We start from the raw sequence: 23,177 nt of genomic DNA, 5'->3' as shown, positions 1-23,177 counted from the left end.
TAACAACAATAAACTTGCCATCCCTCCCTCACACAAACAAGTCTCCAATAAGAACATAAGAAAGGAGGAACATTGCAGTAGGCCTGTTGGCCCATACTAGGCAGGTCCTTTACAATCCTTCCCATTAAGAACATAATGGAAGTGTAATAAAGTTGGTAGAATTACCGACAATATGTAAAGTAAAAGGACACAAGTGCAACTAATGTGACATTTTATTGTGGCAATGTTTCACTCTCCAGGAGCTTTATCAAGCTTGATAAAGCTCCTGGAGAGCAAAACGTTGCCACAATAAAATGTCACATTAGTTGCACTTGTGTCCTTTTACTTTGCAACATAATGGAAGAACACTGCAGGTCTACTGGCCCATACAAGGTACAGTGGACCCCCGCATACCGATGGCACCACATAGCGATTAATCCGCATACCGCTTGCTTTAATCGCAAAAATTTTGCCTCGCATACCACTTAAAAACCCGCTCACCGATTTTCGTCCGAGACGCGTCCAATGTGCGCCCTCAGCCAGCCTCACATGTGCCGCCTGTGCCATTGTTTACCAGCCAGCCTCCGCGGTAACATTCAAGCATACAATCGGAATATTTCGTATTATTACAGTGTTTTCGGTGCTGTTTCTGAAAAATAAGTGACCATGGGCCCCAAGAAAGCTTCTAGTGCCAACCCTACACCAATAAGGGTGAGAATTCCAATAGAAATGAAGAAAGAGATCATTGATAAGTATGAAAGTGGAGTGCGTATCGCCGACCTGGTCAGGTTGTACAAGAAACCCCAATCAACCATCGCTACTATTGTGGGCACCAGAAAGGCAATCAAGGAAGCTGTTCTTGCCAAAGGTTTAACTGTGTTTTCGAAACAAAGATCGCAAGTGATGGAAGATGTTGAGAGACTCTTATTGGTGTGGATAAATGAAAAACAGCTAGCAGGAGATAGCATCTCTCAAGCGATCATAAGCGAAAAGGCTAGGAAGTTGCATCAGGATTTAATTAAAAAAATGCCTGCAACTAGTGCTGATGTGAGTGAATTTAAGGCCAGCAAAGGTTGGTTTGAGAGATTTAAGAAGCGTAGTGGCATACATAGTGTGATAAGGCATGGTGAGGCTGCCAGTTCGGACCACAAAGCGGCTGAAAAATATGTGCATGAATTCAAGGAGTACATAGAGACTGAAGGACTGAAACCTGAACAAGTGTTTAATTGTGATGAAACAGGCCTGTTTTGGAAGAAAATGCCAAGCAGGACCTACATTACTCAGGAGGAAAAGGCACTCCCAGGACATAAGCCTATGAAAGACAGGCTTACTTTGTTGATGTGTTCCAATGCTAGTGGTGATTGCAAAGTTAAGCCTTTATTAGTGTATCACTCTGAAACTCCCAGAGCGTTCAGGCAAAAGAATGTCCTCAAGGATAATTTGTGTGTGCTGTGGAGGGCAAACAGTAAGGCATGGGTCACTAGGGACTTTTTCTATAACTGATTACACCATGCATTTGCCCCCAATGTGAAAGATTACCTAACTGAAAAGAAATTAGAACTTAAGTGCCTCCTGGTGTTAGACAATGCCCCTGGTCATCCTACAGACGTGGCAGAGCGACTTTATGGGGACATGAGCTTCATTAAGGTGAAGTTTTTGCCTCCTAATACCACTCTTCTCCTGCAGCCCATGGACCAGCAGGTTATTGCAAACTTCAAAAAACTGTACACAAAAGCTCTGTTTGAAAGGTGCTTTGTAGTGACCTCAGAAACTCAACTGACTCTAAGAGAGTTTTGGAGAGAGCACTTTAATATCCTCAATTGTATAAACCTTATAGGTAAGGCTTGGGAGGGGGTGACTAAGAGGACCTTGAACTCTGCTTGGAAGAAACTGTGGCCAGAATGTGTAGACAAAAGGGATTTTGAAGGGTTTGAGGCTAACCCTGAGAGGATTATGCCACTTGAGGAATCCATTGTGGCATTGGGAAAGTCCTTGGGGTTGGAGGTTAGTGGGGAGGATGTGGAAGAGTTGGTGGAGGAGGACAATGAAGAACTAACCACTGATGAGCTGATAGATCAACTTCAAGAGCAAGAGGCCAGACCTGAGAAAACTGGTTCAGAGGAGGGGAGAGAGAAATTGAAGAAGTTGCCTACTACAAAGATTAAGGAAATGTGTGCAAAGTGGCTTGAAGTGCAAACCTTTTTTGATGAAAATCACCCTCACACAGCTATTGCAAGCCGTGCTGGTGATTATTACACTGACAATGTTGTGAAACACTTTAGGGAAGTCATAAGGGAACGAGAGGTACAGGCCACTATGGACAGATATGTTGTGCGAAAGAAGTCCAGTGACTCTGAAGCTGGTCCTAGTGGCATTAAAAGAAGAAGGGAAGTAACCCCAGAAAAGGACTCGACACCTCAAGTCTTAATGGAAGGGGATTCCCCTTCTAAACACTAACACTCTCTCTCCCCTCCTCCCATCCCATCAATCATCACCAGATCTTCAATAAAAGTAAGTGTCATGTAATTGTGCATGCCTTTTTCAGTTTGTGTGTACTAAAATTAACATTTCATGTGGTAAAAAAAAAAATTTTTTCATACTTTTGGGTGTCTTGCACGGATTAATTTTATTTCCATTATTTCTTATGGGGAAAATTCATTCACATACCGATTATTTCGCATAACAATTACCCCTCTTGCACGGATTAAAATCGGTATGCGGGGGTCCACTGTAGGTCCTTATCAAAATGACCTCTACACAAAGCTACCCAAGAATTTACTCCCGTACCCAATGACACAAATCAAACTCAGCTCCTCCCACTCATATATTTGTCCAATCTCTTCTTAAAGCCACCCAAGGTCCTAGCCTCTATCACCCTACTGGTAAGTGTGATGTTAAATAAGAACATAAGAACTTAAGAAAGTAGGAACACTGCAACAGGCCTGCTGGCCCATACTAGGCAGGTCCTTCACAAATCCAACCCACTAACAGAACAAATGCTAACCAAGCAATAAGCTCAGGTGCAAGTCCGACTCAAATCCAACCCCTCTCACTCATGAACGTATTTATCCAGCCTAAATTTGAAACTACCCAAGCCATAGCTTTCAGAACATAAGAAAGGAGGAACACTGCAATAGGCCTGTTGGCCCATGCTAGGCTGGTCCTTCACAAATCCAACCCACTAACAGCATAACTGCTATACTCAAGCAATAAGCTTTGATAAACCTATTTACTCATGTGCAAGACCGATTCAAACCCAACCCCTCTCACTAATGTATTTTTTTATTTTTTTTTTTTATTATCACACCGGCCGATTCCCACCAAGGCAGGGTGGCCCGAAAAAGAAAAACTTTCACCATCATTCACTCCATCACTGTCTTGCCAGAAGGGTGCTTTACACTACAGTTTTTAAACTGCAACATTAACACCCCTCCTTCAGAGTGCAGGCACTGTACTTCCCATCTCCAGGACTCAAGTCCGGCCTGCCGGTTTCCCTGAATCCCTTCATAAATGTTACTTTGCTCACACTCCAACAGCACGTCAAGTATTAAAAACCATTTGTCTCCATTCACTCCTATCAAACACGCTCACGCATGCCTGCTGGAAGTCCAAGCCCCTCGCACACAAAACCTCCTTTACCCCCTCCCTCCAACCCTTCCTAGGCCGACCCCTACCCCGCCTTCCTTCCACTACAGACTGATACACTCTTGAAGTCATTCTGTTTCGCTCCATTCTCTCTACATGTCCGAACCACCTCAACAACCCTTCCTCAGCCCTCTGGACAACAGTTTTGGTAATCCCGCACCTCCTCCTAACTTCCAAACTACGAATTCTGTGCATTATATTCACACCACACATTGCCCTCAGACATGACATCTCCACTGCCTCCAGCCTTCTCCTCGCTGCAACATTCATCACCCACGCTTCACACCCATATAAGAGCGTTGGTAAAACTATACTCTCATACATTCCCCTCTTTGCCTCCAAGGACAAAGTTCTTTGTCTCCACAGACTCCTAAGTGCACCACTCACTCTTTTTCCCTCATCAATTCTATGATTCACCTCATCTTTCATAGACCCATCCGCTGACACGTCCACTCCCAAATATCTGAATACGTTCACCTCCTCCATACTCTCTCCCTCCAATCTGATATTCAATCTTTCATCACCTAATCTTTTTGTTATCCTCATAACCTTACTCTTTCCTGTATTCACCTTTAATTTTCTTCTTTTGCACACCCTACCAAATTCATCCACCAATCTCTGCAACTTCTCTTCAGAATCTCCCAAGAGCACAGTGTCATCAGCAAAGAGCAGCTGTGACAACTCCCACTTTGTGTGTGATTCTTTATCTTTTAACTCCACGCCTCTTGCCAAGACCCTCGCATTTACTTCTCTTACAACCCCATCTATAAATATATTAAACAACCACGATGACATCACACATCCTTGTCTAAGGCCTACTTTTACTGGGAAAAAATTTCCCTCTTTCCTACATACTCTAACTTGAGCCTCACTATCCTCGTAAAAACTCTTCACTGCTTTCAGTAACCTACCTCCTACACCATACACTTGCAACATCTGCCACATTGCCCCCCTATCCACCCTGTCATACGCCTTTTCCAAATCCATAAATGCCACAAAGACCTCTTTAGCCTTATCTAAATACTGTTCACTTATATGTTTCACTGTAAACACCTGGTCCACACACCCCCTACCTTTCCTAAAGCCTCCTTGTTCATCTGCTATCTTATTCTCCATCTTACTCTTAATTCTTTCAATTATAACTCTACCATACACTTTACCAGGTACACTCAACAGACTTATCCCCCTATAATTTTTGCACTCTCTTTTATCCCCTTTGCCTTTATGCAAAGGAACTATGCATGCTCTCTGCCAATCCCTAGGTACCTTACCCTCTTCCATACATTTATTAAATAATTGCACCAACCACTCCAAAACTATATCCCCACCTGCTTTTAACATTTCTATCTTTATCCCATCAATCCCGGCTGCCTTACCCCCTTTCATTTTACCTACTGCCTCACGAACTTCCCCCACACTCACAACTGGCTCTTCCTCACTCCTACAAGATGTTATTCCTCCTTGCCCTATACACGAAATCACAGCTTCCCTATCTTCATCAACATTTAACAATTCCTCAAAATATTCCTTCCATCTTCCCAATACCTCTACCTCTCCATTTAATAACTCTCCTCTCCTATTTTTAACTGACAAATCCATTTGTTCTCTAGGCTTTCTTAACTTGTTAATCTCACTCCAAAACTTTTTCTTATTTTCAACAAAATTTGTTGATAACATCTCACCCACTCTCTCATTTGCTCTCTTTTTACATTGCTTCACCACTCTCTTAACTTCTCTCTTTTTCTCCATATACTCTTCCCTCCTTGCATCACTTCTACTTTGTAAAAACTTCTCATATGCTAACTTTTTCTCCCTTACTACTCTCTTTACATCATCATTCCACCAATCGCTCCTCTTCCCTCCTGCACCCACTTTCCTGTAACCACAAACTTCTGCTGAACACTCTAACACTACATTTTTAAACCTACCCCATACCTCTTCGACCCCATTGCCTATGCTCTCATTAGCCCATCTATCCTCCAATAGCTGTTTATATCTTACCCTAACTGCCTCCTCTTTTAGTTTATAAACCTTCACCTCTCTCTTCCCTGATGCTTCTATTCTCCTTGTATCCCATCTACCTTTTACTCTCAGTGTAGCTACAACTAGAAAGTGATCTGATATATCTGTGGCCCCTCTATAAACATGTACATCCTGAAGTCTACTCAACAGTCTTTTATCTACCAATACATAATCCAACAAACTACTGTCATTTCGCCCTACATCATATCGTGTATACTTATTTATCCTCTTTTTCTTAAAATATGTATTACCTATAACTAAACCCCTTTCTATACAAAGTTCAATCAAAGGGCTCCCATTATCATTTACACCTGGCACCCCAAACTTATCTACCACACCCTCTCTAAAAGTTTCTCCTACTTTAGCATTCAAGTCCCCTACCACAATTACTCTCTCACTTGGTTCAAAGGCTCCTATACATTCACTTAACATCTCCCAAAATCTCTCTCTCTCCTCTGCATTCCTCTCTTCTCCAGGTGCATACACGCTTATTATGACCCACTTCTCGCATCCAACCTTTACTTTAATCCACATAATTCTTGAATTTACACATTCATATTCTCTTTTCTCCTTCCATAACTGATCATTTAACATTACTGCTACCCCTTCCTTTGCTCTAACTCTCTCAGATACTCCAGATTTAATCCCATTTATTTCCCCCCACTGAAACTCTCCTACCCCCTTCAGCTTTGTTTCGCTTAGGGCCAGGACATCCAACTTCTTTTCATTCATAACATCAGCAATCATCTGTTTCTTGTCATCCGCACTACATCCACGCACATTTAAGCAACCCAGTTTTATAAAGTTTTTCTTCTTCTCTTTTTTAGTAATTGTATACAGGAGAAGGGGTTACTAGCCCATTGCTCCCGGCATTTTAGTCGCCTTATACGACACGCATGGCTTACGGAGGAAAGATTCTTTTCCACTTCCCCATGGACAATAGAAGAAATAAAAAAGAACAAGAGCTATTTAGAAAAAGGAGAAAAACCTAGATGTATGTATATATATATATGCATGTGCGTGTCTGTGAAGTGTGACCAAAGTGTAAGTAGGAGTAGCAAGATATCCCTGTTATCTTAGCGTGTTTATGAGACAGAAAAAGAAACCAGCAATCCTACCATCATGCAAAACAGTTACAGGTTTTTGTTTCACAGTCATCTGGCAGGACGGTAGTACTTCCCTGGGTGGTTGCTGTCTAGCAACCTACTACCTAATGTATTTATCCAACCTAAATTTGAAACTACCCAATGTTTTAGCTTCGATCACCCTACCGTTCCACTCATCAACTACCCCTATTCCCAATGTTCATTTATACATTTTATTAGTGCTTTACATTTATTTGGCATAGAATCATAGAATTGATGAGGGGAAAAGAGTGAGTGGTGCACTTAGGAGTCTGTGGAGACAAAGAACTTTGTCCTTGGAGGCAAAGAGGGGAATGTATGAGAGTATAGTTTTACCAACGCTCTTATATGGGTGTGAAGCATGGGTGATGAATGTTGCAGCGAGGAGAAGGTTGGAGGCAGTGGAGATGTCATGTCTGAGGGCAATGTGTGGTGTGAATATAATGCAGAGAATTCGTAGTTTGGAAGTTAGGAGGAGGTGCGGGATTACCAAAACTGTTGTCCAGAGGGCTGAGGAAGGGTTGTTGAGGTGGTTCGGACATGTAGAGAGAATGGAGCGAAACAGAATGACTTCAAGAGTGTATCAGTCTGTAGTGGAAGGAAGGCGGGGTAGGGGTCGGCCTAGGAAAGGTTGGAGAGAGGGGGTAAAGGAGGTTTTGTGTGCGAGGGGCTTGGACTTCCAGCAGGCATGCGTGAGCGTGTTTGATAGGAGTGAATGGAGACAAATGGTTTTTAATACTTGACGTGCTGTTGGAGTGTGAGCAAAGTAACATTTATGAAGGGGTTCAGGGAAACCGGCAGGCCGGACTTGAGTCCTGGAGATGGGAAGTACAGTGCCTGCACTCTGAAGGAGGGGTGTTAATGTTGCAGTTTAAAAACTGTAGTGTAAAGCACCCTTCTGGCAAGACAGTGATGGAGTGAACGATGGTGAAAGTTTTTCTTTTTCGGGCCACCCTGCCTTGGTGGGAATCGGCCAGTGTGATAATAATAAAAAAAAAAAAAAAAATTTATTTGGCATTCTTTTCTGCATGTAAATCTATATTTAAGCTAGGTAAGTGACCTAGAGTCCTTATGGAGGCGGATTCCCCTTCCAAACAATAACCTCTCTTCCCTCTCTTCTCCTCCCTGTCTTCCATTCATCAACAACAGCCTTCAATAAAGGTAACTGTCATGTTGAATGTTCATTCTTTTGTGCATGTAAATCTATCTTTAAGGTAAAAAAATATTGTTGTTGATACTTCTGGGTGTCAGGAACGGATTAATTGTACAGTGGTCCCCCGCTTTTCGTAGTTCCCGGCAATCGTAAAATTCGCCAATCATAGAGGTATTTTCATATAAACATGGACTCGCTTTTCATAGGTTGACTCGCGAGTCGTAGTTCGTCTGGGACGCGTACCCACGGCGTGAGCCAGGGCGGCAGCCAGTCTGGCACTGTTTACCAGTGAGCGAAGGTCCCCTCACGTGCTCCAGCGAAATATTTCATAATATTCCATTTATTTTAGTGCTTGCAAGTACTAAATAAGCTACCATGGCTCCAAAGAAAGCTCCTAGTGCCAAGCCTGTGGTAAAGAAGGTGAGAAATACGATTGAATTTAAGAAAACCATCATTGAACAATATGAAAGTGGTACAAGTGTGGCCGAACTGTCCAGGATGTATAAGAAACCCTACACAACCTTATGTTCCACAGTGGCCAAGAAAAATTAAATAAAGGATGCTGTTGTTGCAAAGGGAGTAACTATGCTGACAAAAATGAGATCACCAGTACTGGAAGAGGTTGAGAAGTTATTATTGGTGTGGATAAATGAGAAACAAATAGCAGGAGATACTCTTATGACTTCGTTTATTTGTGAAAAGGCTAGGCAGTTGCATGAAGATTTGGTAAAGAAACTGCCTGCAAATAGTGGTGAAGTGAGTGAATTTAAGGCCAGCAAAGGCTGGTTTGAGAGAACCGTACTGGCATACACAGTGTGGTAAGGCATGGTGAGGCTGCCAGTTCGGACCACAAGGCGGCTGAAAAATATGTGCATGAATTCCAGGAGTACATAGAGGCTAAAGGACTGAAACCTGAACGAGTGTTCAATTGTGACGAAATAGGCCTCTTTTGGAAGAAAATGCCAAAGAGGACCTTCAATACACAAGAGGAAAAGGCAATGCCAGGACACAAGCCTATGAAGGACAGGCTGATGCTAATGTTCTGTGCTAATGCTAGTGGGGATTTCAAAGTGAAGCCATTACTAGTGTACCATTCTGAAAATCCCAGAGTGTTCAGGAAAAACAATGTTATGAAGAGTAAATTGTGTGTGTTTTGGAAATCTAATAGTAAGGCATGGGTTACGAGGGAAATTTTCGTCGAGTAGTTCAATGAAGTGTTTGGCCCTAGTGTGAAGGAGTATCTCCTGGAAAAGAAATTGGATCTCAAGTGCCTGCTAGTAATGGATAATGCACCTGCTCATCCTCCAAACTTGGATGACCTAATTTTCGAGGAGTTTGGGTTCATCACAGTAAAGTTCTTGCCCCCGAATACCACTCCTCTCCTCCAACCCATGGACCAGCAGGTTACTGCAAACTTTAAAAAACTCTACACAAAAGCAATGTTTCACAGGTGCTTGACTGTGACCACAGACACTCACCTGACCCTAAGGGAATTTTGGAGAGAACACTTCAGCATCCTCCACTGCATAACCCTTATAGGTATGGCTTGGGAGGGAGTGACTACCAGGACTTTGAACTCTGCCTGGAGAAAATTGTGGCCAGATTGTGTCGACAAGAAGGATTTTGAAGAATTTGGAACTGACCCTAATGAGCCTATGTCTGTTGTAAAATCAATTGTGGCACTGGGGAGTTCCATGGGGTTGGATGTGAGTTTGGAGGATGTGGAAGAATTGGTGGAAGACCACAATGAAGAGCTCACCACTGAAGAGCTGCAAGAAGAATCTCCAATAAAGGTAAGTGTTATGCTGTTAATGTTTCATTCATCATTTCCCATTGTATTGTTTATGTACTACATGCATATTTCATGTTAAAAATATTTTTGTTTTAATACTTCTGGGTGTCAGGAACGGATTAATTGTATTTACATTATTTCTTATGGGGAAAATTGATTCGTAAATCATAAATTTCGTTTATAGTAATGGCTCCAGGAACGGATTAATTACAAACAACGAGGGACCACTGTATTTACATTATTTCTTATGGGGAAAATTGATTCGAAAATCATAGATTTCGATAATAGTAGCACCTCCAGGAACGGATTAATTACGAAAAACGAGGGACCACTGTAACCGGTTTCCCTGAATCCCTTCACTTAATATTGCCCTGCTCACACTCCAACAGCTCGTCAGGTCGCAAAAACTATTTGTCTCCATTCACTCCTATCTAACACACTCACGCACATACATATATTAGTTCAAAGTATTTTTTTTTAACACGCTGGCTGTCTCCCACCATGATAGAGTGAAACAAAAGAAACTTTCACCATCATTCACACTATCACTGTCTTGCCAGAGGTGCACAGATATGACAATTTAGATGTCACTCTAAATAGCAAATATCCCAAATCCCTCCTTTAGAGAGCAGGCACTGTAATTCCCACCACCAGAGAATTACAGTCGAATTAACCGGAAAGTGAGGTCTACCCATGTAGACTTGAGCAGCTGATGCAACTGTCTGACCACCATACCACAGAGTTAGCATTATCTCAATAAAACTTAGAATCTGAGCACAATAATTTCAATACAAAGAAGCATCATCTCAAGTGATATAATTCACAATATAGATGGTTCATTCCCAGAATTAAAACTTTTACTAACCCTGAAAGTACTGGAATCTTTGCCATCATGCCCATAATCCATAATAAGAGCAATGCCTCCATCTTCTTCTATCCTGCTTGCCAGCTCTTCACAAAGTACTGCAGCATCTGGACTCACCTCAATTTCATCACGTGTTTCTTCAGGCTACAATATACAAAAAATCCATCAACTTTCATTCAAAAATATTTAAACAATATTCTATGTGGCACTACTAATGTATTAGCATAGAAAAGTTAGATCATATGAAACATTACGCTCTATAATTTTTTTCTTGTTAACCCTTAAATGGTCCAAACGTATATACATGTTCTCTCGCATAGGACCCCAAACGTATATATACGCTTCATTTGTTATTCATTCAACATTGGCACGATAGGCCTGAGTCGCCTATACATGGAGAGAATGAGTGTGATCACTCAGTGTGTGCCATATGAAAAAAATTGGGGATGCCAGGGTACCACATGTTCTTTTTTCCTACAAAAAAAAAAAAAAAATTTTTTCTCAAAGTATTCGGGGCACAGGTGAACGTATATACACATTTGGACCGTTTAACCCTTTGAGGGTTTTGGTCGTACTAGTACGTCTTACGCGTAGGGGTTTTTGACGTACTAGTACTCATAAATTCTAGCGGCCTCAAATCTAGTGGGAGAAAGCTGGTAGGCCTTCATATGAAAGAATGGGTCTATGTGGTCAGTGTGCACAGTCTAAAAAAAATCCTGCAGCACACAGTGCATAATGAGAAAAAAAAAAACTTTGACCATTTTTTTTTAATAAATCAGCGACTTTGCAGTGTATTTTCGTATGGTATTTATTGTTGTATTCTAGTTTTCTTGGTCTCATTTTATAGAATGGAAGACATATTACAAAAATTGAGATGATTTTGACTGGTTTTACAATGAAAGGTGCCTTGAAATTGAGCTCAAAGTAGCAGAAATGTTCGATTTTTACCAAACTTCAAAAGTAAACAAATCGTGCCAAGCGTGCAATACACGTCAACTGGTGAGTCTAATATTCTTTCACAAGTGCACCAATAATATTTATATCATTTTTTACACTAATGCAGTAGTCTGCATAACAGTAAATCTTATATTTTTTGTGAGAATAAAAATTCAAAGTGGAAAGCAAAAGAATATAAGAGGGGCCTTGAGACGTGACTAATGACTAGAGGAAATGTCATTTTAGTGCCAGGAATGTCTTTCTTGTTTATTCTGGACCCTATTCGGAAATTGGCATCTTTTGAAATTTGTGTGAAATTGGCAAAATTGCTAAATTCTGACCACTGTACTGGATAGTTGAATTTATAAATGGGTGATTTCTTGCACTCATTCGATAGAAAAAATGGAGTTCTAGCGGAATATTCATGTTTTTTGTCGACTAGTACAGTGAAATTGGCCGAAAATGGGGCTCAAAGTGGGCAAAATCGCCGATGAGTAAACATCGCCGAGACCGCTAACTTTGCGAGAGCATAATTCCGTAAGTTTTCTATCAAATTTCAAACTTTTGGTGTCTTTATGATCGGGAAAAGATTCTCTATCTTTTCATAAGAGAAAATAATTTTTTTTTTTTTTAAATTTGGCCGACCCTGAGAACGAGTTTCGGAGAGGGCCTGTCGACCCTCAAAGGGTTAAGGGTTAATGCACCAGCCATCTCCCACCAAGACAGGGTGACCTAAACAGGAATTTTTTTTTTACCATTTAGTAATTTATACAGGAGAAGGGGTTATTAGCTCCTTGCCTCTTACAATACGCACGGCTTACAGAGGAAAAATTCTTCTCCATTTCCCCATACAGAACCTTCCAAAACATAAAATAATAATTTTTTACCTGAATGAAAACTTTTGTAGCAGGTGTTTCAGCTCTGGATAGAACATAACGCAGGTGATGAGGTCCATCTCCTTCATCTATGTCAATTAGAACTTCTCTCCATCCATCTTCTGTTTTACAAATTTTGTGAATAGGTAGCACATCAAAGAACTCATTAGCAAGGAACACAGAGAAACTTCTTGGAACACTGCCCAGGTGTCTGTACCAAAATACTGGTGAGCCACCAGTTGTGGTACTTTTCTTAAAATACAACTCCTTTTCATAGTCATCTGTTAAAAAAACATTATGGAATTATGAATTATAAAACTAACAATGGTTAAATATAATGCTGGCTAACTTATGAAGTATACGTAATTATTGCCAGCACAGTATTAATGGTACACATTTTACAGACCAAGTAATGCAGGTTTCCAGTGCTTTCCATTGGTTCACCTTAGGTGAACCTATACTTAAGGTATTATTATAAGTGTGATATACTGTACATTCATTGTTTGCAGTCAATACAGCTCACAAAATAGTCTGAAGATTTTTTTTTGTAACACACTGGCCATCTCCCAATAAAGAGGAAAACACTTTCACTATCATTCATTCATTCACTGTTTTGCTAGAATCATGATGACGTGTAACCAGGCATCCTTGTATTTTTATAGATCCCACCAAAGCACAAGTTCTGTCTAGGTAAGAAACTCTTGTGCCATAAGAGGGATGGGGGATGGCTGCTAGCCTCTACCTCACTCTCACTTGGATGCCAGCAGTTGGACTGACAACATCTTCCTCTTCATCAGACCTGGCTCTGAATTTTCCCTATGCTATGCCCGGTGTACCCACTTGTCAATAAACCACTATCTAATCTGTTGTGACTTTTTACAGTACCCTGCACAGCTCCTACCCATTAAAATTACCATGCCTGCAACAACAGACAAGGTGGACTGTCCATACCAGTGTTACTGCACACCCCATTACAGACACCACAACTCAGATGACTCTCTAAACCACAACATTCCTACCCCTACTACAGATTCTTATGTGCATAATTAAGTGTTGGCCTAAATGAAATTAGTACAGCTTCCAGGGGTGCTTGGAACACATCTACTGCATAAAGCAAGGGACACCTTTCCATGGATTGAATCTGGAATGTTAATATTATATCCATTTATATCTGAAAGACAGCTTGATAATGAATGATGGAGAATGTTTCCTTCTTTGGGTCACCTTGTCTTGGTAGTAAATGAGAAATGTGTAGATAAAAAATAATAAAAGGTATATTGAATTCTTTCAACAACAAATTAACCCCTTAACCCTTTGAGGGTCGACAGCCCCTCTCCCAGACTTGTTCTCAGGGTGGAAAAATATTCGAAAAAAAAAAAAAAAATTCTTATGAAAAGATACTTTTTTTTTTTCTAAATTTTAGAGGCTAAAAAATTTTTTTTTGCCATCAATGGAGGTGTGAGGTTGACAGAAATTGAACTGCATACGGTAACATCGCTGACTGCCGGTCACCTGGTAATCATTTATTTTTTTTTTTTTACTTTTTTTCTATTATTTTTTAATATTTTTTCTTTTCAAGTAACTTTAATGGTCTGTGAGACCAACATGAGCACTATTTTGTATACTCTTTCTATACTACGCAATAACTGCACAAACACTGTTGTCATTATATTGTTTACAAAACATGCTTACACAAACGAATAATATAAAATGTTGTTTATTACTATTTTTCTAAATTCTATATACACATATACAGTCACAGGACATGTTTCTAGAAGTTCTGCAGCCTGTGGTAATCTTTGAAACACGGTGTCATGCACAATGGTGTTTTACACTCCTCACACATAAAACGTGGGTCTCTGCATTTTTGTGGGAGTATTCTTGTGTGTGCACAGACAAAACACCTCTTCTGAGCCTTTTTCTTCAAAGCAGTAGCAGGTAGTTGTATTAGGAAGTGATCACCAGGCCTCAGACGAGAGGGTAGTTGATGATCAGTTCACAGGCGTTGTTCTATTGCAGGTGTTGTTACTTGGTACTTGAATAATATTTGCCTGATGACAGACAAACAAAATTGACAATATGGTGGTTTGTTTCTGGTCTTCAACTTGTACACATTATAAGCATTCAGCATGGAAATGTCCCCAAGATGAAAAAAGAGTTTTATGTACCATTTATAACTCTTGCGAACACAATCAGCAAACCCAATTTTCATATCACATAGCGCATATTGAAGGTGTACTCCATCACAGCTGCAGGTTTTAGAATGGGTTCATTGGTCTCTCTATGCTGCCCGCCAGTGTCTGTCATTTCGTTTCGGTGAACTGATGACAACAGTGTGATATCTCGTTTGTCATGCCACCGAAATGCCACGATGTCATTGGCAGCAAATGCCTGCACCTCACCTCCGTGAGTGCCTGCCTTGAACCTGGGCATATGTTTATGATTCTCACGCACTGTACTACACACATCTGTCATATTCACTTGCAAAAAATCACTGAGTGAGGGGCTTGTGTACCAGTTATCAGTATATAATAAATGCTCCTTACCAAGATATGGTCTCATCATACTTCTAACCACATCACCAGAGACACCCAATAACTTCCTGGTATCTTGCAATGTATTACTTCCAGTGTACACAATAACATCTAATACAAGACCACTGTAGCAATCACAAAGTACAAACAACTTTATGCCACAACGTTTCTTCTTGCTTGGTATATACTGCTTGAATGACAGTCTGCAGTATATACCAAGACTCATTCAAAGACTCATCAATAACAAGCTTCCTGAAGGGATAAAAATACATATTGAATTTCTATTTCAGATACATAAACACATTTCTAATCTAATATAACCTGTCTTTTCTGTCAGGCCTGGTTTTGTCTGAGAAGTGTCACATACATAACAGTAGCGCAAATCGATTCACTGGTATAATATCACTGAAAGCTGGGGTTGCAATGAGGCGGTCTGTTGACCAGTATGATTTGACACTGTGCTTATACACATGTGGCACAAGCATTATTGTGGCAAACAAAAGATACATCTCAACCACAGTTGTCTCCTTCCACTGGTGTAGCTGTGATCTTGGTGAAAGAATTGTGTTTGCCATGATGTACTCGTAGTATCTGTTGCTTTCCCTTACAATCATTTCCATCAGGGGTTCGTCAAAGAACAACTCAAAACATTCTAGTTCAGTTGCATTGTTCCCAAGTGTAGAAGATGGCTGTAGTCCACTTTGACTTTCATCAAACTGATGGGGATTGGGAATAAAACTGGCAGCTTCCTGCCAATCCTAGGTGCAGTCTGCTGGTGGATACTGGATAGTGACAGATGGTTGTGGAGGTTGTAGTTGTGGAGGTTGTAGTTGTGGAGGTTGTAGTTGTGGAGGTTGTGGTTGTGGAGGTTGGCATGGTGGGTGGGTGGCTGAGGGTGGTCTCTGTTGTAGCTGAGCTGACTCAGCGGCGTGGATAACAGCATGGGCTGCTGCTGGTGCCTCATGGCTGGCACTGCCACCACCACCATCTTCTGACACCTGCACATTTTTGAGCCCCATTGGAACAATATCATCTTCATTTTCACTATCTGTTCCTGTTGTACGGCCACAAGATGTACTCCGAGATGTACTCCTTACCCTTGGAACAGCATATGGCACACAACCAGAGCGCATGTAGCGTCATATATACTGATGCTTCACTGGAGAATATTCCTCTTCACTCTCGCTACTGGAACTGTTTTCAAGAGCTTGGAGCTCATATTCACTGTCACTATCATCACCCCTGCTCACATCTGTGTCCTGAGCACGGGAAAATACGAGTTTCCTCTTTCGTTCTGGTGTAACTGAATGTGAAGATGGCCCAGCACCAAATGTGGAAGGCTGAGGGTCGTCTGGATTTTCATCACCATTACCACTCTTATGTTCATTATTCTCAGTCACAAACTCATCAAAACCCTAGAACTCATCTTCACTGACACTTCCATCTGTATTTGAACTGTCACTTGGGAACAAAAGAGTCCCAATTCGCCGAGGAGTGAGAAGTTTCTTACCGCTAGGCATGGTGGACAAGGTGAACTAAAATGGCATTCCCACAATGCACCACTGGGTGCCCAAATTTTTTCCTTCTGCACACACTCACCATGCAGACCCATTCTCTCATACGTAGGCCTACCAGCTTTCTCCCGCTCAATTTGAAGGCGCTAGAATTTATGCGTACAAGTACGTGACCGACCCTGGCTGCAATGACGTACTAGTACGTCACCGACCCTCAAAGGGTTAACTGTGGCATGCCCACAAAAAGAATTCCTGTGTGGCAAGATTATGAAAGTGCATTTTTATGAAACGAATAACACTAAAATGAGTGGATTCTGATAAAAAATTTGCAATTTTATAGTATGTTAAGGCTGGCAAAAAATAATCACTTTTCAGCAACAGTAGCATAAATGCACCAGCAATATTTGTTATTATGATGCCAAATTATGATTGTTTTCTTTTAGTTTTTTAATCTCTATATAATGTTTAATACTATGTACACTAGTTTTTTATGGTATAAAAGGTGTTTCACTGTTTTAGTACTTTAACCCTTAAATGGTCCAAACGTATATATACGTTTTTCAACATCTGAAAGTGTGTAAAAAAATGTAGATCTTCTTTTTTGTTTTGCATCTGAAAACCTGTAAAAAAAACTTTCATCTACATTTTTTTTTTGTTATATTTAAAAATATGTAAAAAAAAGTAGATCTACTTTTGTAGCACTACGAATTTGAACGTCAATCTCTTTGGACCGTTTAAGGGTTAACCCTTTGAGGGTTGGTCCTGAAGTACTACGGCACTGAAGCCAGGGTCAGTCCCATAGTGCTACACCATGAGATCAGCTCACTCAGATCAGCTATGAACAGTAAATCTGGGCCTAGGTATGAGAGAATGGGTCTATGTGGTAAGTGTGCACCATATAAAAAAAAATTCCTGCAGCAAGCAGTACATGAGAAAAAAAAACTGTGATTGTATTTTTGGTTTAAGACAGTGACACTGCGGTGTATTTTCATATGGTTTTTATTGTTGTATTCTTGGTCTTACATGACAGAACAGAAGATAATAGAGATTATTTTCATTGGCTTCAGGACTGAAAGCAGCTTCAAACTGAGCTCAAAGTAGCAGATATGTTCGATTTTTGCCAATATTCCAGCAGACTAATGAACAGAGGAAATGTTTTAGCGGCAGGAATGTCAGAAAAAGATTCTTTACCATTTCATAAGAAAAAATAATTTCTTTTTTTGAAAATTCTCTGACCCTGAAAGCAGGTTTCAAATCAGGGGCTAGCACCCTCAAAAGGTTGAACAATGGGAAATGCTTATCCCAACATTGCTCCACTTGGAATATCTTTCTTCTTTCTTTCAACAAACTGGCCATATCCTACCGAGGCAGGGTGGCCCAAAAAGAAAAACAAAAGTTTCTCTTTTTAAATTTAGTAATTTATACGGGAGAAGGGGTTACTAGCCCCTTGCCCCCAGCATTTTAGTCGCCTCTTACAACACGCATGGCTTACGGAGGAAGAATTCTGTTCCACTTCCCCATGGAGATAAGAGGAAATAAACAAGAACAAGAACTAGAAAGAAAATAGAAGAAAACTCAAAGGGGAATGTATATATATGCTTGTACATGTATGTGTAGTGTGCCTTAAGTGTAAGTAGAAGTAGCAAGATGTACCTGAAATCTTGCATGTTTATGAGACAGAAAAAAGACACCAGCAATCCTACCATCATGTAAAACAATTACAGGTTTTTGTTTTACACTCACTTGGCAGGATGGTAGTACCTCCCTGGGTGGTTGCTGTCTACCAACCTACTACATAGGACTTGGAATATATGGCACAAATTAGTGCGATTATAGCTTTTATTCCATTTTTTACTGTTTTGATGCTCTAACACTATGTACAAGAAATAGTTATGATATTTCAATTGTTTCAGGGTGTAATATTTATTAAAACATGGAAATAAGTCACATTGTTTGACTTTAGTACTGAGTTCTCCTGGGTTAGATTTACACAGTGTGGACTAGCCTGGACATGGTCAAAAGGTTAATTGTAGCTGAGCATTAATTAGTGGCCATCATTTAGCAAAATAATAATTCTGAATTTAAAAACTACTGACTTACAAAACTGTAACACAACTATAAGCCACTCATGTGATGAAAAATATTCAAACATTATACCGTGTCTCATTAATAAGTAAGACTCATCCAGCCTCACATCCAACCTGCAGACACATTCAACACACTAAATGATTTTTCTCTACTATAGGATCAAGGCTAGCTAGTAAAATCTCAACATCGAATGCTTGGTCAAGCAACTACCTCACCGGAACTATCCTAACTCACTATCTAGCTCCAACTAATCCCATGAGGTCACAGTTATAATAAATTCACTGAAAAACAAGGCAAGAAACTTAACTAATTTGCCATCACTAATATACAAAAAACGTAGTTCATGTGCACTCACTCACCATTACAATTTTGTTCAAAAAGTCATTAAAAACCAGAACGTTCCCAATGACACTTTAAGATAACAAGGGTTACCCCAATACACAAAGGAGGCAATCCAGCTGATGTAAATAATTATACACAAATATCCAACTTGCCACTGCTTCTTAAAAATTAATTCATAAGAGAGTTTACTCTTCCCTAGTATCCCACAATATGGTCAACCTCTGCTAGTTGGGTTTCAGGCCAAAAAAAAAAAAAAAAGGTACAAATGATACAATTACAAAAATGATTGAATTGCTTTATGCAGTTCTTGAAAATAATGATTTCAGGTACGTCTTGCTACTTCTACTTACACTTAGGTCACACTACACATATGTGTACATGTTTATTTATACACACTCATCTGAGTTTTCTTTGATTTTATCTTAATAGTTCTTGGTCTTATTACTTTTCCTTTTATATCCATGGGTAAGTGGAATAAGAATCTTTCCTAAAATGCCGGGAACAATGGGCTAGTAACCCCTTTTCCTGTAATAATTACAAAAAAAATAAGAAGAAGAAAATTGTCAAAGTGGGAAGTCTGAATGTGCGTGGATGTTGTGCAAATGATAAGAAAGAGATGATTGTGGATGTCATGAATGAGAAGCTGGATGTCCTGGCTTTAAATGAAACAAAGATGAAGGGGGTAGGAGAGTTTCAGTGGAGAGGAATAAATGGGATTAGGTCAGGGGTTTCAAATATAGTTAGAGCTAAAGAAGGAGTAGCAATAATGTTGAAGGATAAGTTATGGCAGGAAAAGAGGGACTATAAATGTATTAATTCAAGGATTATGTGGAGTAAAATAAAGGTTGGATGTGAAAAGTGGGTTATAATAAGTGTATATGCACCTGGAGAAGAGAGAAGTGTAGAGGAGAGAGATTTTGGGAAATGTTGAGTGATGCGTGGGGAGTTTTGAACCAAGTGTGAGAGTAATGGTGGTTGGGGATTTTAATGCTAAAGTGGGCAAAAATGTTGTGGAGGGAGTAGTAGGTAAATTTGGGGTGCCTGGGGTAATTGAAAATGGGGAGCCTTTAACTGAGCTATATGTAAAAAGAGGTTTAGAAATAAGTAATACACATTTTATGAAGAGGATAAATAAATATACAAGGTATGATATAGCACAACGAAAGTAGTTTGTTAGATTATGCATTGGTGGATAAAAGGTTGATGAGTAGGCTATTGGTAGATAAAAGGTTGATGGGTAGGCTATTGGTGGATAAAAGGCTGATGGGTAGGCTCCAGGATGTACACGTTTATAGAGGGGTAACTGATATATCGGACCATTATTTAGTTGTAGCTACAGTTAGAATGAGAGGTATATGGGAAAAGAGGAAAATGGCAACAAGTAAGAGGGAGGTGAGAGTGTATAAACTAAGGGAGGAGGAAGTTCGGGTGAGATATAAGCAACTATTGGCAGAAAGGTGGACTGGTGCAAGTATAAGCAGTGGGGGGGTTGAAGAGGGTTGGAATAGTTTTAAAAATGCAGTATTAGAATGTGGGGCAGAAGTTTGTGGTTATAGGAGGCTGGGTGCAGGAGGAAAAAGGAGAGATTGGTGGAATGATGAAGTAAAGGTTGTGAAAAAAGATAAAAAGTTAGCTTATGAGAGGTTTTTACAAAGCAGAAGTGTTGTAATAAGAGTAGAGTATATGAAGAGTAAAAGAAAGGTGAAGAGAGTGGTGAGAGAGTGCAAAAGGAGAGCACATGATAGAGTGGGAGAGGCACTGTCAAGAAATTTTAATGAAAATAAGAAAAAATTTTGGAGGTAAACAGGTTAAGAAAGCCTATGGAACAAATGGATTTGTCAGTTAAAAGTAGAGTAGGGGAGTTAGTAGATGGGGAGATGGAGGTTTTGGGCAGATGGCGAGAATATCTTGAGGAACTTTTAAATGTCGATGAAGAGAGGGAGGGGGTAATTTCATGCACTGGACAGGAAGGTATACCATCTTTTAGGAGTGAAGAACAGGATGAGTGTGGGGGGAGGTGCGTGAGGCATTACACAGAATGAAAGGGGGTAAAGCAGCTGGAACTGACGGGATCATGACAGAAATGTTAAGCAGGGGGGGATATAGTATTGGAGTGGTTGGTATTTTTGTTTAATGAATGTATGAAAGAGGGGAAGGTACCTAGAGATTGGTGGAGAGCATGAATAGTCCCTTTATATAAAGGGAAGGGGGACAAAAGAGATTGTAAAAATTATAGAGGAATAAGTTTACTGAGTATACCAGGAAAAGTGTACGGTAGGGTTATAATTGAAAGAATTAGAGGCAAGACAGAATGTAGAATTGCGGATGAGCAAGGAGGTTTTAGAGTGGGTAGGGGATGTGTAGATCAAGTGTTTACATTGAAGCATATATGTGAACAGTATTTAGATAAAGGTAGGGAAGTTTTTATTGCATTTATGGATTTAGAAAACAAAGCTGAAGGGGGTAGGAGAGTTTCAGTGGGGGGAAATAAATGGGATTAAATCTGGAGTATCTGAGAGAGTTAGAGCAAAGGAAGGGGTAGCAGTAATGTTAAATGATCAGTTATGGAAGGAGAAAAGAGAATATGAATGTGTAAATTCAAGAATTATGTGGATTAAAGTAAAGGTTGGATGCGAGAAGTGGGTCATAATAAGCGTGTATGCACCTGGAGAAGAGAGGAATGCAGAGGAGAGAGAGAGATTTTGGGAGATGTTAAGTGAATGTATAGGAGCATTTGAACCAAGTGAGAGAGTAATTGTGGTAGGGGACTTGAATGCTAAAGTAGGAGAAACTTTTAGAGAGGGTGTGGTAGGTAAGTTTGGGGTGCCAGGTGTAAATGATAATGGGAGCCCTTTGATTGAACTTTGTATAGAAAGGGGTTTAGTTATAGGTAATACATATTTTAAGAAAAAGAGGATAAATAAGTATACACGATATGATGTAGGGCGAAATGACAGTAGTTTGTTGGATTATGTATTGGTAGATAAAAGACTGTTGAGTAGACTTCAGGATGTACATGTTTATAGAGGGGCCACAGATATATCAGATCACTTTCTAGTTGTAGCTACACTGAGAGTAAAAGGTAGATGGGATACAAGGAGAATAGAAGCATCAGGGAAGAGAGAGGTGAAGGTTTATAAACTAAAAGAGGAGGCAGTTAGGGTAAGATATAAACAGCTATTGGAGGATAGATGGGCTAATGAGAGCATAGGCAATGGGGTCGAAGAGGTATGGGGTAGGTTTAAAAATGTAGTGTTAGAGTGCTCAGCAGAAGTTTGTGGTTACAGGAAAGTGGGTGCAGGAGGGAAGAGGAGCGATTGGTGGAATGATGATGTAAAGAGAGTAGTAAGGGAGAAAAAGTTAGCATATGAGAAGTTTTTACAAAGTAGAAGTGATGCAAGGAGGGAAGAGTATATGGAGAAAAAGAGAGAAGTTAAGAGAGTGGTGAAGCAATGTAAAAAGAGAGCAAATGAGAGAGTGGGTGAGATGTTATCAACAAATTTTGTTGAAAATAAGAAAAAGTTTTGGAGTGAGATTAACAAGTTAAGAAAGCCTAGAGAACAAATGGATTTGTCAGTTAAAAATAGGAGAGGAGAGTTATTAAATGGAGAGTTAGAGGTATTGGGAAGATGGAAGGAATATTTTGAGGAATTGTTAAATGTTGATGAAGATAGGGAAGCTGTGATTTCGTGTATAGGGCAAGGAGGAATAACATCTTGTAGGAGTGAGGAAGAGCCAGTTGTGAGTGTGGGGGAAGTTCGTGAGGCAGTAGGTAAAATGAAAGGGGGTAAGGCAGCCGGGATTGATGGGATAAAGATAGAAATGTTAAAAGCAGGTGGGGATATAGTTTTGGAGTGGTTGGTGCAATTATTTAATAAATGTATGGAAGAGGGTAAGGTACCTAGGGATTGGCAGAGAGCATGCATAGTTCCTTTGTATAAAGGCAAAGGGGATAAAAGAGAGTGCAAAAATTATAGGGGGATAAGTCTGTTGAGTTCTCCATGGGGAAGTGGAACAGAATTCTTCCTCCGTAAGCCATGCGTGTTGTAAGAGGCAACTAAAATGCCGGGAGCAAGGGGCTAGTAACCTCTTCTCCTGTATATATTACTAAATGTAAAAGGAGAAACTTTCGTTTTTCCTTTTGGGCCACCCCGCCTCGGTGGGATACGGCCGGTGTGTTGAAAGAAAGAAGTCTGTTGAGTGTACCTGGTAAAGTGTATGGTAGAGTTATAATTGAAAGAATTAAGAGTAAGACGGAGAATAGGATAGCAGATGAACAAGGAGGCTTTAGGAAAGGTAGGGGGTGTG

General features: G+C 40.2%; 1 protein-coding gene across 5 annotated transcripts in view; it reads right to left on the bottom strand.

The window, feature by feature from the left end:
* Positions 1–23,177, bottom strand: part of LOC128702286 (protein arginine methyltransferase NDUFAF7, mitochondrial) — a 166,449-nt gene that overhangs the window by 85,798 nt on the left and 57,474 nt on the right. For all 5 annotated transcript variants that reach the window (XM_070102068.1, XM_070102072.1, XM_070102070.1 and 2 more), the window contains 2 exons: positions 12,404–12,672; positions 10,581–10,724 (listed from right to left, as the gene is read on the bottom strand). In XM_070102068.1, coding sequence (XP_069958169.1) covers positions 10,581–10,724; positions 12,404–12,672 — 413 coding nt within the window. The remainder of the gene's footprint in view (positions 1–10,580; positions 10,725–12,403; positions 12,673–23,177) is intronic.

Source organism: Cherax quadricarinatus, chromosome 80, assembly GCF_038502225.1.
Source record: "Cherax quadricarinatus isolate ZL_2023a chromosome 80, ASM3850222v1, whole genome shotgun sequence".
NCBI lineage: Eukaryota > Metazoa > Arthropoda > Malacostraca > Decapoda > Parastacidae > Cherax > Cherax quadricarinatus.
The sequence above is the reverse complement of the archived record's forward strand: the minus strand, read 5'-3'. Positions and strand labels throughout refer to the sequence as shown.